At 38.1% G+C, this 18,439-nt stretch overlaps 4 protein-coding genes across 5 annotated transcripts; 1 reads left to right on the top strand and 3 right to left on the bottom strand.

Moving 5' to 3' along the window:
- The first annotated feature begins 384 nt into the window (after positions 1 to 384).
- On the top strand, positions 385 to 3,234 carry mycbp (MYC binding protein). Its single transcript, XM_053334462.1, has 5 exons — positions 385 to 417; positions 649 to 721; positions 1,764 to 1,812; positions 2,774 to 2,903; positions 2,990 to 3,234. Exons 1-5 carry the CDS (start codon positions 403 to 405, stop codon positions 3,032 to 3,034), a joined length of 312 nt encoding a protein of 103 aa, XP_053190437.1. The 5' UTR covers positions 385 to 402; the 3' UTR covers positions 3,035 to 3,234.
- Positions 3,235 to 4,414: 1,180 nt separating this feature from the next.
- LOC128373990 (gap junction alpha-9 protein-like) lies at positions 4,415 to 5,993 on the bottom strand. Its single transcript, XM_053334192.1, has one exon. It carries the CDS (start codon positions 5,991 to 5,993, stop codon positions 4,491 to 4,493), a length of 1,503 nt encoding a protein of 500 aa, XP_053190167.1. The 3' UTR covers positions 4,415 to 4,490.
- A 3,783-nt stretch (positions 5,994 to 9,776) lies between these two features.
- On the bottom strand, positions 9,777 to 15,533 carry LOC128374348 (serine/arginine-rich splicing factor 10-like). Of its 2 annotated transcripts, none has more exons than XM_053334638.1 (6): positions 15,395 to 15,533; positions 13,138 to 13,242; positions 11,993 to 12,096; positions 11,693 to 11,867; positions 11,543 to 11,596; positions 9,777 to 11,361 (listed from the first exon to the last, which is right to left on the bottom strand). In XM_053334638.1, the coding sequence occupies exons 1-6, from the start codon at positions 15,457 to 15,459 to the stop codon at positions 11,133 to 11,135; spliced, it is 732 nt and encodes a 243-aa protein (XP_053190613.1). In that variant the 5' UTR covers positions 15,460 to 15,533; the 3' UTR covers positions 9,777 to 11,132. The 2 variants fall into 2 exon arrangements, with proteins under 2 accessions (XP_053190613.1, XP_053190614.1); XM_053334639.1 differs by having other exon boundaries at positions 9,777 to 11,355.
- Positions 15,534 to 16,485: 952 nt separating this feature from the next.
- Positions 16,486 to 17,823, bottom strand: LOC128374242 (fatty acid-binding protein, liver-like). Its single transcript, XM_053334518.1, has 4 exons — positions 17,742 to 17,823; positions 17,492 to 17,664; positions 17,084 to 17,173; positions 16,486 to 16,536 (listed from the first exon to the last, which is right to left on the bottom strand). The coding sequence occupies exons 1-4, from the start codon at positions 17,806 to 17,808 to the stop codon at positions 16,486 to 16,488; spliced, it is 381 nt and encodes a 126-aa protein (XP_053190493.1). The 5' UTR covers positions 17,809 to 17,823.
- Between the last annotated feature and the right edge of the window lie 616 nt (positions 17,824 to 18,439).

Here is an 18,439-nt window from a genome sequence, read left to right as displayed (position 1 = left end):
GAAACCACTGCTTATTGTTTACAGATCTACACTCAGGATGTGACGTTCAGGCACCTGACCGACGACAGGCCCAACCTCCTTTAGGGGTTGACTTTTGATTTTCGACCATATTGGCTCGATGGAAATATAATTCAAATGATCCCAAAAACACTCCATCTTCTTTTTAATTGCTTTTAAGTTTAATTTCAGCCCACTCTAAAGTTACGTATCTAACAGGTTAAAGTCGTGAAGAGACATTATTTCCTCACGATTTGAATGTGTTGTTATGGCAACGGATCTGTCCTCTGTGTTGTTGCTATGGACTGAAGCTCACAACAAACCAGCTGCAAACAGTTCGCGTTAATTAACTTGTTCTGAGTTTTTTAGGGGTTACATTATATTAAAACATCTATCGTCGCATTCATGGCCCATTACAGAGTAAGTGTTCGGTGTTATATGCTTATTTTACGGCAACTGTTTCTGGTGTGGAAAAGTTATGAAACAAGCATGTGCTAACTAACTTAGCGAGTCAGTGAACGCATCACAAGCTGAAGTGTGTTTGTTTTTGTTAAAATGTCATCTTATAGACACCACATACATTTGTTTGCAAGATTAAAACCCTGTCAGGCCTGTGCTGCTAACTTAACTCATATGTTTGTCATGTTTCAGGCCTCAGAGTCGAAGAGAGAACAATTTAGAAGATATCTGGAGAAGTCTGGAGTCCTTGACACTATAACAAGTGGTGGGTATTCAACACGGGACTCATGGGCTGTATTTGACATGTAGATTTGAATTAAAAGATTACAGCTATATTGATTAGTTACTTCAGTAAACAAGAACAAACTAATCAAACAGACTAAAAACCCTTCTCTTAAAAAAATACATGAATACATTTGGCACAGCGCTCTGGTATATTTGGGAAAGACTACCAAATGATCACAGTTTTTAGCCAAGAAGAGCAGACTCAGGGTTTAAACATGGACATCTCAGGGTATAGCCAATGTCCTTTGACCTGACGTCTGTAATGACAATCTTGCTCTATCTTCAACTGAGAAGTTTCATATTCATACACTAATAGCTTGAAACTTCCCCCCCTTGAAGATTTCACATTACAATGTTCAAACTCTTGGGGGCAGATGTGTTTATGAAATTACCCAAAAAACCCAAAAGAGTCATCACAAAACATATTACAAACATGAAGAACAGATTTGCAGTAGAGTTTAACAGAGGAAGTATGGTCCAAATCATGTTTTTACTCTATCATGTTAAGCTCTGAATACAAATTCTAAGTTATTGCAATACAAATGGATAAGCAAACAGTATATTACCCTAAGTACGCTGCACCTCTTTAACCCAAATATTCCAGATACTTGCATTAAATGTAAAAACAAAGTAAGTGTTGGACCTGGCCAGTCGAATCATTATATTTACCCTGATGACTTTGTGACCATTAAAACTCTTTTTTAGAAGCTAAAAGATGTATAACCTGTTTATGGAAAACCATCTACCTACAGCACAAAGAACAAACTTTTTTTTTTTTTTTTTAACTACCATAATGGTTGTAATATATACAGTGTCATATTCGTTACTGTATGTTTATTACACATATGAATAGGTGTGTATATGCTGAGATGATATAATTTTTTACCTTAAAAACGCTGACTCTATTTTTGTATGTGCCTTCTACATTCTTCTGTGATCCTTGTTTTAAACTTGTTTTAACTCACTTTTCACTGATGACCCTGCAGTACTGCTTCCTAACCTTTTTTATTTGTCTCTTACAGTTTTAGTGGCACTTTATGAAGAGACTGATAAGCCGAATAATGCACTGGAGTATCCTTTTCTCTTTTATAGTCAACTGTACTGACACTTAAGTCACAATAAATAGATGTCATAAATGTCTTGTTGTATTTTTTGTCATGTTGTTTTTCTCTTATAACAGAAGAAATCTCCATTGTGGTTCATAGCATGGTATAAAAGCATGGAGGCCAATTGTCGTGACTGCCCGTAAACCATATAGCTGTTTAGTTTGGTCTATAACGTCTAGTACATGGTGCATCTGATAAGATAGATTGAGTTTATCTGTATCCTACAAATTGGTGCTTTTAAAATGAAATGTTGCACCTGACTTTTGAGGTTGGTTTGTTGCTGTCCCCAAAATAACAGAAACAGACGTAGCCACTGCTAACACCATTTACCACATCCTGTAGAATACACCCTTTAGATACCTCAGTAATGCTTTGTGATAGCATTGTATGTTTTAACAGGAAACTATGTATTTTAGCAACTCAAGATTTTGTTAGATTTCCATACAAGAGACTCTGTTGCTCTGGTGCACACAGAAACAATACAGTTCCTGAAATTAAAAGTTTACATTGCTCTTACAAGTTCTCTACATAGCCTTAGAGTCAGAACTTTGTCTGGTGTTGCAGATAAGACTGCGATATCTCCCCTTTGAAAGTATTTGTGGCATGTTTAAAATGTCTGGACATCATCTGGAGAGATAATTTAACTGCTAAATTGAGCAACGATGTGAAATCTGATACCTACTTATAGCAATGTTGCAATATCATAGTTTCAACAGGATTTTAGATGATTGTGTTCAGTTGTGTTGCTGTCATCTTCAGCATCTTCAATCCCACTGAACACACTCAGCACACTGGACAAATGTTAGCCATTCACAGGTAGCTTGTTCTTAAACTAAGATCTTTTTTTCCATGCTTAAGTGTCCACACCGAGTCCTCACTGTCCTGTTTTTCTTGAGAGCACACATTGACCTGAACCACCTACACAGTTTCATAAAGCTTCACCTTGGAGCATCTGGTCCAGAGCCTGCAGACGCCGAGGCTCTTCGCATGGAGCTGTCTGATCTACAGCAGAAGTGCAACCTGCTCATGGAGGAGAACAAAGAGCTGAGAAACAGGGTGAGATGATGGCAAAATATTTGATTCTGAACTGATGTTGAGCCATCGCTGTTTCTCTAACCTTTGCCCTCAATGTAACTTTTCAGCTGATGCAGTACGAACCATCGCCTGAGGAGGGAGCAGCGGAGTAGAAGGGAGCCGTTTGTCATTACTGTCAGAAAACAAACAAACATTTTTTGTAGAGTATGTAAATCTTTATTACATAGTAATGGAAGTACAGTGAGCACAAAATCACTGTTAATTTTTGTTATATAACAAGAAGCATCGTTTGCTTTCTCACAAATAAACTTTTTTTCTAAACTTACAATTGTTCCTCTGTTTTCAACCAAAAAAAATCTACTTACATACTCGGCCACTCATCTGAAATAATGACTTATTTGAAAAATTATAAATTTTTTTAGAAAGCTCCAAAACGTCATTTTTATTGATATTAATTTCATGACAGAATATCAAGTAAAAAATATATTTTCATACAAATGCAATAATGTACAGATTGCTGCCCATATGCCTGATGGGAAATAACGGTCTGATAGATGACAGAACATTTAAAGATGCTAAGTAAAGGTCGTCATACCACGTTTTGCATTTTGCATTTCATTGTGGCAGACACATTCAGAGCAGGATATTCGATGTAATGTTAAATGTTCAGACTCAGACACTCAAACAAGTTGGAACAGGGGCCGGATTCATTCAAAATGCGTCACTAAATTAAAAAGTATCCCGTTGCATAACATAACAGCAACAGCTGCCTAAAACAACATTATAGATTTTTGGTTCAGTTTTCCATTTCCCTTTAATCATTCAAACAGAGCTGTTGGACACAGCCAAATCATTATACTGTAGGTCTATTTGGATGCCTGTAAGAGGCCCAGAAAACAGTGCATTATTTTCAATTCTCTTTGGTGAAAAGGGACTTATCTCCTTCGCAGTGGCTTTTTGTGCTTCTTTAATGTTTTGTGTGTGGTGGTAGTACAGTATTCACATACAGACGAAGACAAATAAAAGGAAAAAACAATCTAACATGTTTTAGTAAGGCGTTGGGCCACCACATGTCACCAGAACTTCAATGCAGCTTGGCATTGATTCTACAGTCTCTGAACCTTACTGGAGGGATGAACATCATTTAGTGTTTTCATAGTGGTGGAGAGCGCGGTCTAACATGTCAGTCCAAAATCTCCCATAGGTGTTCAGTTGGGTTGAAATCTGGTGACGGTGAAGGCCACAGCATATGATTCACATCATTTTATACTGAAACCATTCAGTGACCCCTGGTGCTCTATAGATGGGGGGCATTGTCATCCTGGAAGAGACTACTCCCATCAGGATAGAAATGTTTCATCATAGCATAAAGGTGATCACTTACAACAACTTTGTGTTGATTTGTAGTGACCCTACACTCTAAGGGACCAAGGTGACCCAAACCATGCCAGCATAACAGAGCCACCAGATCCCCTTACTGTAGGGGTCAAGCATTCAGACCTGTACTGTTGGATTTTTTTCCTTTAATTTGTCACTGGTCTTTAGCTTGAACCCAAATGTGGCTTTCTGAGGGTTTCTGTTGCAGTGTTGGGAAATTGAGTCTGTGGTTTATATCTGCAGATCAGTTGGCGCTCGTCTACTGCTGGTACTGCTCGCCGCTGACACTCGGCGGTTTGGAGAGGAGACTGTGGGGCTGTTACTCTCACGGCTATGTCGAGATACAGAGCTCAGCTCCCCTGCAGAGTCCGGGCTCTGGGACCTGCTCGGTCTTTTAATGTCTGATTTGGAGAGCACTCTCGCTCTGGGGCCAACACAGCTGCTACGTAGCTTCATGCTGTTGTTCCCATGGTAGGAATCTCCACTGTCTGAGCCGTTCCCCTCTACTACTGTGGAGCAGTTCCACGGTGGACTGACCCTCCTTGACTTCCTTGTAATGCCAGACAGTGTGGTGCAGGACGAGGTGTCTGCTACAGGGAGAGTGGGATACTCGGACCTCGCACATACCAGGTCCTCATGATGGGGTGATTCCTCTGGTTCGTCCTGTTTGTCAGCAGGAGGAGATCGGGTCTCGCTGCTCGTGTTGTTGGAATTGCTGTTTTGCTCTGTGGGGCTCGGCATGCCCTCCTTGCTATCCTTGTGGCTTTCTGGCTTTGCACCAGGGTCTCCCTGTATTGGGACGAAGGCAGAGGAGGCATTGAGAAGAGGGTAGTTGGGTCCATTGCCCTGCTTCTCCAATAGTAACGTGTATCCACTTGGTGCTGTGGGAATAGTACTCTTGCGAGGCACAGACGTGCCCATGCAAACCTGATGCACAACTGAGTTCTTCTTTGACTTGTTGACGTAATAATCATCAAGGTCGTCTTTGAGATGTGGGTAGTAGTCCAGGAAGCCCTTCTTAATCTTCTTGTAACTCAGGTGAATGATCTCAAGCAGGCTGAGAAACAGGGAGATGGAGGCGATGGCTTGCATGAACATCATGAAAACGGTTTTCTCTGTGGGCCTGGAGACAAAGCAGTCCACAACGTTTGGGCACGGCTCCCGTTCACACTTGTACAGAGGGCTCAGGCGGTGGCCGTAGAGGATGAGCTGGCCCATCATGAAGCTGACCTCGACCACTGAGCGAGTAACAATGTGGGCTATATAAGTACACAATAGAGAACCCCTCAGCGGTGCCTTGTTGAGCTTCCCTTGCTCCAGTTGCCTCACCTCCTTTTCAATCCTCCTCCGCACCTCCACCAGCTCCGCATCCACAGCCTCCAGCTCTCGACGAAGAGCCACCTTCTTGCAGTGGCGCTCCTTCTCCAGTGCTCGCAGTTGGTAGATGGCATGACCCATGTAGACCAGTGAGGGGGAGGACACAAAGATCACCTGCAGCACCCAGTAGCGGATGAGGGAGATGGGGAAGGCTTGGTCGTAGCAGACGTTGCGGCAGCCAGGCTGCTCGGTATTACAGACAAAGTCGGACTGCTCGTCGTTCCACACATCCTCCGCAGCGACGCCCAGCACCAGCATCCGAAATATGAACAGGATGGTCAGCCATATCTTACCCACCATAGTGGAGTGGATATGCACTTCCTCCAAGATCCCACCAAGGAAGTTCCAGTCTCCCATTTTTTAAATTACAAGTGCTGTAAGTGGGACAAAATAAGTTAAATTAAGCGAGTAGCATTATTATATAATCATATTTTGCTGCTTCCAATGAAAAAAGACAGCAGGTGACAACGAAACAAAGATTTTTATAGTAATCAGTTTAACACCTTAAACCCATATTCTAACCCAAGTACTTGTTATATTTGTATTAGTTGTTTCATTATATTATTATTATTATATTTTCATTACCTGTTATGTACAGATTATATTCAATTAAACTCAAATTTGCTTTATTAGCATTAATGCATCAAGAAATCAATGAAATATAATAACATTTAATATAACATTAACATTGATATATATTAATTATATATAGTGTATCTGTGTATATATTTAATACAGAATATCCTATACCTGTGTTTTATGTGTCTTTCTATCTTTGAGAGAACCAATTTCAGCTGAAAATATAAGGTATAAGCGCTGTTAGGACATTTTGGCCAATTCTTATAACTTAAAGGGGCAATTTGAGGGGTAAAGAAAATACAAAGTCCACACACTAGCTCCCAATTTGAGGGTTAAGACTTGGTTTTAAGGTTAAAGTTAGATTGGTAAGGGTTGCATTTAGGTGTGATGGGCAAGGTTACAGTAAGGGGCTAGGGAGTGCATTATTTCAATGAGGGTCGGGTCCTCATATGGGTATAAAGACAAACCTGCTCTGAAAGAGTTGAAGTTGTTAAAGGAAATGTTCCTTATTTCGTTTATTTTACTATAACCTTTAGTACTTCTCCCCATACTTCTTCCCAAGTTCTGGATCATTTAAACAGTCAAATGGAAATCAATCATTTTAATCTATTGTTATTGTTATTTATTGTATTCTTCTTATTATAGAAAAAATGGGACCAGAAAAAAACCTGGTCCCATTCAAAGCTAATTTGATTCTTTTATTATTTTTCGCAAAGCTACACAACTTCCCCAGAAAACTCAAATCTTTAATTAAAAATGATTGATCTTACCTTCCATCTTGGATATGAAATGTAACAATAAAGGCCTTTTGCAATAATGCTGCTGATCTGCACAATCCTACAGAAACATGTTTTGTCTTCTTTATCCTCTTGAAGGAAAAATGTTGTCACTCTGACGGAAATCTCAGGCTCCACTGTTGAAAACTGACACAAACAAATGATCCCTGCCTCTAGCTGTTCTCAACTTATAGCCTGTGAAGGAATCAATATGGCTGCCCTGCTCTGTTGCCATTTACCTTGCAGCAGTGTCAATAGACTGGCTGCGTGTCATCAGGGGTGAAACGCATTACAAAATATCCAATTGTTTGTCACCTATTTGTGGTTGAACCGTAAGGACCCTGAACTTGCTTGATCCTTCTCACAGCAGGACAGAACTGGTGCACTGGGTTGGCTCCTGGTCCGCCTCAATCTAATCAATAAAATAAACTGTTAATGAGGTGGATTCATATCCTGGTTTGATTGTATGTCCTCGAAACAGACAGACATCTACGTTGCATAAGGAAATCTCATTATTACCAGTGTTGGATGTTATTGCAGCTGAAATAATTGATTAATTGACGGTTGTGGAAGAACTCAAAGATCCTTTAGTAAAAGTACCAATACAGCAGTGTTAAAATACTTAATTACTGGTTTCAGAGTCTCAGTCGAGAGGATTTGCTGCTTTAAACTGAAATATTTTTGTTAATTGGACAAATAAAGCAGATTAAATGTCATCTTGGGTTTTAGGAAATGTTGACAAGCATTTTTCCCGCTATTTTCTGACAATTTATTGATCAAAAGATCTATCAATTAATCATTAAACTATTTGCAGATTAACTGATAATTAAAATAATCCTAAATTGTGGTTTATCTACATGGCTACATCCTCAGAAATTCAGTCAAAATGTAAAACTGGGATTATGAGTCAAAACAAAGCTAGAGGCCAAACCACTGAGACTCACTGAATAATCACAGAGGAGAGATCACAACCTGCTCTAGAAAATGAGAGGAAATCCTAATTTAATTTCCATCCTCAACACAGAATATATATTTTATACAGTAAGAATATCAAGTGGAAGCAAATTCTGTCTTAAATTGAACTGAAATGTGACTATTTCAGGACGATTACTCTTCATCTTCCAGGCAGCTTTACTTTAACCAGAACCCATCTTCATCTTCCAGGCAGCTTCATCACTGCTGAGAAATCAATTATTATTGTTCTGGGTGGTAGATTGTCTTCTTGTGCGTTACAAACCGATCTGTTACTACGTATAAGGAAGTATTTACATGAAATCTGACAAAAAAAATCAACCAAAGTATTAATTTTGTCACTGACTCTCTTATTTTATTGAAAAATGGATTGTTGTGCTTTACAAATGTCAGAAAATAGGGAAGAATCTCCATCATAATCTCCCAGTTGATTCAAATAGCTTGTTTAGCCTAACCAGCAGCTCCAGACACAAAGATATTCAGCTCACTGTCATACAATTAAGAAATTCAGTGATTATTCAGCCATGTGCAGACAGAGACGGTGATTTATAAGTAATCCTATGTACAAAAATGACTGGAATTAAGTGATTAGTGACACCATGAGTTAATTAACTGTATAATTGTGTTAGCTCTGCAGTAATACCACTTTATGTCAGCTCATTGAGAAAGAATGACGGGAGATTAAGAGGTTTAACAACTCTTAAAATGATCAGCTTTCTACAGATCGTCCCTACTCCTTTATTTCTTTAGAGGGTGATGGTCTGCATCAGATTATAACTTGGAGCACGTGGACACCACACATGTTGAGGCAGTCGTTGGTACACAGCTGGATATAAACTATCCACTATTAAACCTTTTTTCACTCAGTGATTTTTTTCAATTATCCTCTGCTTTAGCATGTACCAGTTACATTTGGTAAAGTAGCTCTCATCAAGCCTCTATGCTAACACTGTACTTTTGTTTAGATCGATGCTTTTTTTTTTTCCAATGCAGTGATCAATGGGGCATGTCCGATTTCATACATGGTTGCGTTGTCACTGTGAATCTAATTTAAGCCGTTCCTCCCAGCTACACTGTTCCATTAAAAGGAAATCAATGGATCTGGCTGGATTGACGGACTGTACTGGTCTGTTTTCCATGCAGATGTGCTCCAGAGCGGCAGACTGAGGATCCACTTTTTCTCAGAATAATGAAACGTCTCTTAGAAAACCAGGTGTCTGAGGAAGAGGATCCTTTCCCCCCATTTTGTTTCCTTACACAGTCACAGATGTTTTCCTAATCTTGATCAGTGTTGGGAAGGTTACCTTGGAAATTGAATTGGTTAGAGATTACTAGTTACCCTATTTAAAATGTAATAAGTAATGTAACTTAACCAAACTAATGTTACTTATTACATGTGATTATTTTCACTGTTAGGGTAAGTGTACCCATTAATCCCTGCACCAAAATCTACGGTGTTCAGGTATTTTTCTCTCATTTGAATGATTTGATGAAAAAAGTCAAGTCTGGCATGGGATTAATTGGTACTGTGACACCATTTAGACACACGTCATGATTTATGAACAAAAATTAAAAAGAAATTGATTTAAAAAAAGAATTAAAACACCAATGTATGCATTCAGTAACATGTTAAATATAAAAAAATGGGGGGAAACCCTCCCCCCGAGCAAAATCTTAAAAGGTCTGACTTCAGATGTAACACCCTTTGTAATAATCAACGTTTTCATAAGTAACAATAATTTAATTACACATTTTTCCCAGTAACTGTAATGGATTACAGTCACATTTATTTTGTAATTTATGTAAAAGTCATTACATGTAACTAGTTCTTCATCAACACTGATCTTGATATAAAGCTGCCTCCGTAGGGAATGACTAATGTGGATATCCCTTTTAGACATTAAATGAATATTAGGCTATAGTAACAAACTTAAATTATATCTATTAGCAGATTTTACAAATTGAAGCCACTCATAGTTTCCTTATACTGAATGTTATCTGTTTATTACTCAAAATAACAGTTTACTAAAGAGAGATTAGGAGGATAAAACATGCAGTGACAAGATTTATTCAAAAAAACAAAATAAAACAAACATTAACTCAGTCGTTTAAACACCAATGACACTCTGTTCCTCCTTTTTAGAACCGATATTTGGAGAAATGTTCCAATATGAAATACCTTTTTTGAGAAGGTCCACTCTTACAGATAACACAACTAAAATAAAAACAAAAATGTACATTTCCAGACAGTTTGTGGTTTAAGTCACATGTATAACACTTTAAAAAGGGCCATACGGACACAGCATTTCTGTGTGTTTTAGCCAACATACTCAAACACAGGCTGTAACACTTCCTTCCAGGCAGCCGCTCAAAAATCTATTTAAAACTTGTTCAACATAATTCATCACAGTGAAGTTTGTGTCTGACTTCATTTTTTCGTTCATGTTATTGTTGCAGAGAAATGAGGTGCACTTTACACGTGAATGATTCATGCTCTCATTATTTAAATGTGACAATAAAAACTGATGATTATCTCAATATTGTTCACCGTGGCAGATTACATGTCTCAAGCTAATTTCTGAAGATTATTTTCTTATAATGAAGGACACACGTGGCTGATAGAGGAAGGAAAAACAAGAAAAAAAATCTTCTTTTTTTCTGTTTTGGAAAATGGTCAGTAAAGTAGAAGTCTGTAATTAGTCATAAATGCAGTAAAACACACAGGAACGCTGGTATAGCTCAACAAACGGGACTTCTTTAAAATACTGAATGTTCTTTTTTATTTAATAGCAAAAATGGGTACATAAGGGTTTAGAAAACAAAATTATCAGTTACTGTATATAAAAAAGACAATAGATTATTCTTGGCCAACTAACCACTGAACACAAACCGCTGACTGTTTCATTTTCCTCTCAGGAATTTTTTTTTTTTACTAAAGACGAGTTTACAAAACCAAGAAAAGGACCAGCGTCGTCTTTATAATGGAGCTGCAAAAACAAGCAAATCTACAAATGGTTCAGTGGAAGTTACATTCATGTCAAAACAAACTTTTCTTGACAAATGACCAACTCTGGTCCAACTGACTGAATGAGGGTTATGGGGACGGGGTGGGGATGGGCGAGGTGAGGGTGTGGGGGGGGGAAGGATGGGGAAGGGAGGGAGACACTTTCTAGCGTCCTCCTGACTTGCGTCCCGCCCAAGATCGGGATCGAGAGCGTGAACGAGAGCGCGACCTTGATGCGGACCGGGACCTGGAGCGGGATGGGGAGCGCGTCCGTCGCACTTCTTCCTCGGTGTAGTGGGAGGACGACGCCGGGTTGACGGCCTCTCGCGGAGATGCGGATCTGGAGTGCGATCGAGATCTCCCTCTGGACTCTCTCCGAGGCCTCTGCCTGTATCTGACCACAGAGGAAAGACACCTGTAGCACATTTCGCCTATAATTTCACCTCTAAATTTTCATTCTGACACATTTTCATGAGTATATCTTTAAAACCATTTAACCACAGACGACCTTCACAGACATCTTAACAGATGACATCATATATAAACAGAGAGAGAGAGAGAGAGAGAAACCGTACCGGTCGTCCTCGCGGCTCCTGCTTCTTCCTCTTGCGCACATCCTTCCACGAGACCTGAGGACAGAAATCAAGTTAAAGCAGCGACAAAGAACAATAATCAGGAGTTTTAAATCTTCAGCGACAAGTTACTGAGAGAAAAACAAAACTCACTCTCGGGGACTCTCGGATCGTCTGCGGCGGCGATCGTAGGAGGGGCTGCGCGATCTGTATCTGTCGTAGCTGCGGCTGCGCGAACGTCTGCGCCGGCCGTCCCGCTCATAGTCGTCGTGTCGAGAGGAGGATCTGCCTGGTGATCGCCGTTCTTTTGTCTTCATCTGATTTGGTGCTGTTGCAAAGAAACGGTGACGAGAAAGAAGTCAGAACCAAAAAAAAGAAAACCTGAATGCACCAACATGAATGATTGGAATTAAGTTAACAGAAAAAAAAGAAAGAAAGAAAAAAGAAACGTACTCTTTCTATCGCCCTGGGCAAACTGGATCTCAATCTGGCGGCCACACACCCACTTCCTGTCCAGGCTGTGAAGAGCGTCTTCTGCATCGCGCACGTCTTCGAATGTGCTGAGTGGTTAAGGGTTTTTGTTTGCTCTTTTTTTTTTTTTTTAAATCTTCTTGGAAATGCCACAAAATGCAAATCAATATTTTACTCTTAAATAAAGTGAAGGAAACAAGCAGAAAAGGAAACAACAATTTTTTTCCATCCCTCATATTGTTCTCTTGCTCTTCATTAGCACCATTTTTACATTTAAGGCAAAAAGGGATGGAGGTCATTCATTAACATCATTAACATTTAAAAATAAGAAATTGTATATTACTTCATATTGTAAAGAGTGTGGAAAATAAAAAAAACATGCTCAGTTGATAGATTTGTAGAGATAAAAGATGAAGTGAGCTTTTCAAACACATTCAATAATAATAATAATTGGGATCAGGAATATAAATATATAAACAAATCAAATACATTGATAGTTGATTAAATTGCTTTGATTCAAAATTAAAACGTCATTATAAATAACAGGGAAAGCTGATTTTGTCGTTCATGTCAGATTTTTTTTAGCGGATTCGTCTTTGGGGGAGGATACAAAATAATTCAGACTTGTTACCTTTGCCCATGCTTGACTTTGAACTTCATCTTGATCTTTACACTCTTTAATTGACTTCCCAGAGAGACTTGGATTTCCTGCTTTGCCTTTTTTTCCGCTTTAAACCTCTTTTTCCTCTTTATCCCGCCATATCCAAGCCTTTGTCTCCGTTCCCTTTTTCCTCTTCATTCTTAACATTTTCTCTTTTCAACCTTTCTCCTCCCTCCCTCTGTTCCTGCGGGTCTGTGTGTGACTTGTCTTTACAGCTACTCTACACGGGTCTTTGTTACTCTCTTTGTGGCCGGTTTTCCACAACGGGATGCTTTTACATTTTCTGAAGCAATAACAGAGAAATATGTATTAGATATTCAATCAAATTATGAGCAAAAAAGAAAAGAAAAAGAAAAAAAAAACACACACACAAAAGAACTGCAAATCTTCTCTGCTGTAAAAGGAAATTAAAATAAGTTGTTAGCAACACAGAAACAGTTAAAAAAGCTCATTTGGGAAAGGATATTGAATGTATGCAAATCCTCTTGGTTGACGTGTATAGAAGTCAAGTGGGATGTAGACATCTACTACCGGCCCATAGCGGCCAAACTCACGCCGCAAATCCTCAGGCCTGAACACCGTAAATACAAGTATGACTCAACTGACTGTGACGGGTACAAATAAAAACCCTGTTGTACATCATCAACCAGTTAACAACAGCAACTGGGAGAGCAACTGGTGAGTGAGCTCAGAGGGGGGGCACACAATGAGACACTGCCCCCCTGTCCTCCACCTGTTCACGTTTTTTAAAGTGTAATTTGATGAGTTTTTTTTTAACAGTCATCACCTGTTGCTCAACCCAGGCACAAAGAAGCTCAAAGATATTTATTATTCAAGCATTTTTTTTGTTTTTGTTGGGGTTGACTGTCCCTTTAAAATGTGCACACTTTCTGCTCTAAAACATGCATTTGGAGTCTAAAAGTGAAGCAGATACAGGATTGTTGCTGCGTTCAGGCTAGGTTAACGCCAAATGGAAAGTTTCAGCCTCATTATGTTGTGAGTGTAGGGCTGCAACTGATTTTTTATTTTTGATTAAGCTGCTGATTGATTTTGATCAAAAGTGAGGAAAAGGTGGCATTCACAATTAATCAGAGGCCACTGTGATGTCTTCAATTTGTTTGTTTGCTCTAAAAAAAACAGGCCAAAACCTCATAAAATATTCAATTTACTGTCATATGTGATATTATCTGATTAATCGACTGATCGTTGCAGCTCTACTCAAGTGCACACGGCGCAATATCAAGATCAACAACAGCAGTGGTGAAAATCTACACATTCAGATTAACACAAACATTCATTAAAACACCAAGTTAATCAACACCGGCCAGTAATTCATCACACATATATATATATATATATATATATATATATATATATATATATATATATATATAAATATATAAAATGTGGGATTACAGTCAGTGGATTAAGAAATGATGAAGTTTGTGCTGTTAATACTTAACGTTTGTCTTATATTATCTGTAAACTATGAAATGAATATGATAAAACTAATCGAAAAAGGTTTTCTGATGAGATTACTCATTTAAGCCAATGATTTACATAATTGTTTATTTGTATTCAACATCAGACTACATTTAAGGGTAATCTGACCCAACTATAGTGTTGGAAAAGAAAAAATTCTTAGTATTGAGAGAGGATTTGATAACCGTGTCAGTGAAGTTTAATAATCCGTTTTATTATGTTTAAAAGATCACTTTGGTGATCTTCAGGTGAACCCTTTAAATGGTGGAGAAGTAACAGATAATATCTTTTTGTACTGTACTACATCATACTAGGGCTGTGTTCTTTTTAAATTATCACAACATCTGTTGATTATTTTCTGGATTATATGAGCATTCAAAAACATTTAGTTTAACTACTTAATTTAATAATTAATTTAACTTCTGTATGTTGTTGATGCAATTTATAACATGTTAATATTTAGAAGGCAACTAAACAAGTCAGAGATGATTTCTTATAGGCATGTCAATGCATTTATATATACCCATCACACACTGAGGGTTATTAATATTGTATTGCTTTTTCCAGTCCTGCTAGATACCACTAAAATCTACACACTGCACCTTTAACATCTTACTTTAATTGATACTAATTAGTAAAATTAGTGGTGGTTAGATGTGAGATGGTAAAAGATTTGGAAAACAACAGTTGGCTGGTTAAACTTAACAACGACGCTGAATAATAACAGTATAATTTAAAACATATAGTTCATATTATCATATCCAACCGTTACTATAGTAACATTAAAGTGAAATTATGGCTACAGTGAGTACATTTAAAAAATACAATCCGTTCCCTCCACACGTAAGATGAATTCAGCCTGAAACTCACCAAAATATCTCGTAAAACATAGTTTAGTGTGAGCCTTAGCTGCTCTGTTAGCTTATTTATAAACATGAAAACGTGCAGTCAACGTGCATCAGAAACAAAGAGACGTAACCAAGACAATAAAACGACATAACTTCACTGAAACACATTGCGATAACCTGTGTTTTACTGTGGACTATATCCGTTACTTGAGGCGTTTTTATAAGTATTTCCTCACATTAAACGACTCGCTTGGATGTGTTTAACATGCACGAAACTTGAGGCTCCTCCAAGGAGGTTTCAGTTTAGCTGCTATGCTAACCCAGCTAGCTACCATTAATTAGTTATTTAGTGCATGAGCTGTGGTGCATAGCTGCGACTGAAAGTGAACTCACCTGGACTCATCGGAGATGTTTCGCACAAACAAAGACGTATTTGGAGGCCTCATGTATCTGGCCATAAAGTTTCAATCACTGCAGAAGAATTTGGTGGGACAGAAAAATCTGCAGCGAAAAAAAAATTGCAGCGCATGCGCACTTCCTCGGCGCCTTCTGTCTCTTCCTCTGAAGAAAAAAAACAACAACCCGGCAAAGAAACGTCACAGCGCCACCTGCTGTTTAGACTGCATCCATTACAAGTAAAAGTCCTGCATTCAAAATCCTACCCAGGTAAAAATAGTGGTTTGGTCCCTCTGACTGAAAAATTATTATGTATGTCATTATTAGATTATTAATATGAAGCATCAGTGTTAGAGCAGCATGTTTCTGTTGTTGCTGCTGGTGGTGGAGCTAGTTTACTATTTATACAGTTAGTCTGGTGGTTCCCAACCTTGAGGTCGGGCCTCTGCAAAGTGTCATTGTATAAATCTGAGGGGTTGTGAGATGATTAACTGGAGAAGAAAGAAGAAAAAACACAAATCTGTTTTCTCTAAATTTTTGATTTTTGGTGAAATATTAGATCATTTAAACATTTATTGAAATTAAACCATGTGAGAAGTTTAGAGGGAGAAAATCATTATTTGGTGGAGCTGTTAACAACTCATAGACATCTGAAATGTGACCTGACACACTGCTTTTTATAAGATGTCAAAAGTTAAAAAGGTTGGAAACCACTGGTGTCATCTTTAACAATGTGTTGTATTTTAAAAGGTATCCATTGTGTCAAACCTTCATCTGAAAAGTAACTAAGGCTGTCAAATAAATGCAGTGGAGTAAAAAAATACAATATTTCCCTCTGAAATGCAGTGCAGTGGAAGTACAAAGTAGCATCAAATGGAAATACTTAAGTACAAGTGCCTCAAAATACAGTACTTGAATAAAGGCACTTAGTTACTTTCCACCAGTGCAAATAAACAGTGGGTTGAATAAAAACAAGTTCCAGCTGTTTTTGTTAACCATATGCATTTATTCAAACATGTATTATTTATTATAGTATTATTTCTCTGTTTGGAGATGAGGAGGCCTGAGAGGGATCCACAACGTGTCGATTAGACTCGTTTACTTTTGCTGGTGAAAGTTACAGAGCCAGCAGTGAGAGTCTGGAGGAGTGAGAGAGAGCAGAGAGAGAAAACATGGCTAGTTTACATTCTTGTACATTCACAATTTATTTCTAACACTGAATCTGTAGTTTGTGCATGCCTCTTTAAGCAGACATTGATTAACACATACAGTATTATCACATTAAGTTACAGTTACTTGACATGTGACTCAGACTGGGAAAACAAGAGTGAACTTTCTAAGGTCCGAGAGTATAATCCTGATGATCATGATGGTCATCAGTATCCTTGACATAAAGACACCATATTTAACAGAAAATCATGGTGTGGAGTCTGTAAAATGTGAGTGTTTGTTGGGCAAGAAGGGAATAATAAAAACACACCATTTAGTTACATTACGTGAAGTATAGGATCCAGTTCCTCTCTGAGTTTGAAGCACATTTATGACCAAAAAGTCTGGCTACCTAAATGTTGGCTCCATCGATTTGGACCTTTCTGCTTGAATCTGTCCCTTAACTTTATAAAGGTTACAACACTAAATCAAACAAATACAAGATCGCAGGAGTGTCCCTCCATTAAAGCTACTGACCTCAATCATGTCCTCTCCTTGGATTTCTCGGACAGAGGTGAACTTGTCAGTCTCAGCAATCAGCTTCCCACCTTCCTCTCTGACGATGCACTAGTCAGGACCAAAAACATTGCATGTGGCATTATTGATATGACGAATGAAGACTAACTCATATTATTTTCAGATATGGTTTTAAATACATTTTTGCTCAAAATAAGGACTATGGATTTTGGCTCCCATCATTTGCATTGAAGGTGCATTATGACAGGAACCTCTTTAATACTCAGTATGAACAAGTATGAGCAAAAACCTGTTTCAATGTTCTTTTGGGCACCTGACTGTTGACACACTTTAAAAAAATATGAACCTATACTTAGATTCTTGGATGAATAAACTTTCTTCGACAAGAGTAAAAAGTGATTGAATTACCTTAAACTTCCTGCCATCCAGAGTGGTCATTTCAGACTCTTTTCCGATGCTAAACGAGTGGACTTTTGTGCAGATGGGAGTCTTCATTGTGTAGGTGAAGTCTTTGCCCTTCTGCTCTATCACTATCACAGGTTTGACTTCCTTACGCATCATGACAACCATTTCAGGAGCACCTGGAAGACACATCAAAATATATGATTTATGAATAATGAGAAAAATCACTTTAAATATTAATACAAAATATTCTTACCGACTACTTTCAGGAACTCATCAAGATTTTCCTCAGAATAAACTTTCCAGGTACCGTTGAAGTCCATGCCTGCTGCTTGTCTTGCTTGCCTGAAGATGTTTGTTGTTCTTGTTGTCATTATGGCATCACACATACATTACTGGTTGGCACGTTGGGGACTTTAAACTCCCTGTTATTTAAACTGGAATTTCCAGTGAGAGCCACAAAACACTGAATTTTCTGTTCATTCTGTGGCTGTGGTGTAACATCTTTACACACTGGGACAACATATACATATATGTATAGACTGTAATGTTGAAAGATATCTACTTGATTTGACATATACATATATATATTTTATATATATTATGAAGGGATCTTCTAATGGTCAAAAAAACCATGAGGAATGATTACAGCAAGAAAATGTATCAGTGTTCATTTGTACACCTGACTGTTGTTTTAAGACAGACTTTATGACCTGGTCCTTTAAGGCAGGTATACAGATAATATTTCTGTGTTCATGGATCAACCAAATTACTTTTTAAACATCGTTCAACTTGTTGCGCAATCCAACAAAATCACAGCATATAATTACTGATTGTAGGCATTGACAAACCTTTATTTCAGACATGAATTAAAGCTTTCCTTCATTTGAGACACATTTACAACTTTTTTCCCCCCAAAATATAAAAATACTTCTACTAGCAAACACATGAAAA

Source organism: Scomber japonicus, chromosome 15 (assembly GCF_027409825.1).
Source record: "Scomber japonicus isolate fScoJap1 chromosome 15, fScoJap1.pri, whole genome shotgun sequence".
In the NCBI taxonomy this organism is placed as follows: domain Eukaryota; kingdom Metazoa; phylum Chordata; class Actinopteri; order Scombriformes; family Scombridae; genus Scomber; species Scomber japonicus.
This window is presented reverse-complemented; position numbering and strand designations above follow the sequence as displayed.

Coding starts and splice junctions, on each gene's coding strand:
- mycbp (XM_053334462.1), top strand. Junction 1,813..2,773: donor AAGCCGAATAATGCACTGGA/GTATCCTTTTCT, acceptor CCACCTACACAG/TTTCATAAAGCTTCACCTTG. Junction 2,904..2,989: donor ACAAAGAGCTGAGAAACAGG/GTGAGATGATGG, acceptor GTAACTTTTCAG/CTGATGCAGTACGAACCATC.
- LOC128373990 (XM_053334192.1), bottom strand. CDS start 5,993: ATGGGAGACTGGAACTTCCTTGGTGGGATCTTGGAGGAAGTGCATATC.
- LOC128374348 (XM_053334638.1), bottom strand. CDS start 15,459: ATGGCCAGATACATGAGGCCTCCAAATACGTCTTTGTTTGTGCGAAAC. Junction 11,597..11,692: donor CGATCCGAGAGTCCCCGAGA/GTGAGTTTTGTT, acceptor TTCTGTCCTCAG/GTCTCGTGGAAGGATGTGCG. Junction 11,362..11,542: donor AGGAGCCGCGAGGACGACCG/GTACGGTTTCTC, acceptor CTCTGTGGTCAG/ATACAGGCAGAGGCCTCGGA.
- LOC128374242 (XM_053334518.1), bottom strand. CDS start 17,808: ATGGACTTCAACGGTACCTGGAAAGTTTATTCTGAGGAAAATCTTGAT. Junction 17,665..17,741: donor TGAGTTCCTGAAAGTAGTCG/GTAAGAATATTT, acceptor TGTGTCTTCCAG/GTGCTCCTGAAATGGTTGTC. Junction 17,174..17,491: donor TGGATGGCAGGAAGTTTAAG/GTAATTCAATCA, acceptor GGTCCTGACTAG/TGCATCGTCAGAGAGGAAGG.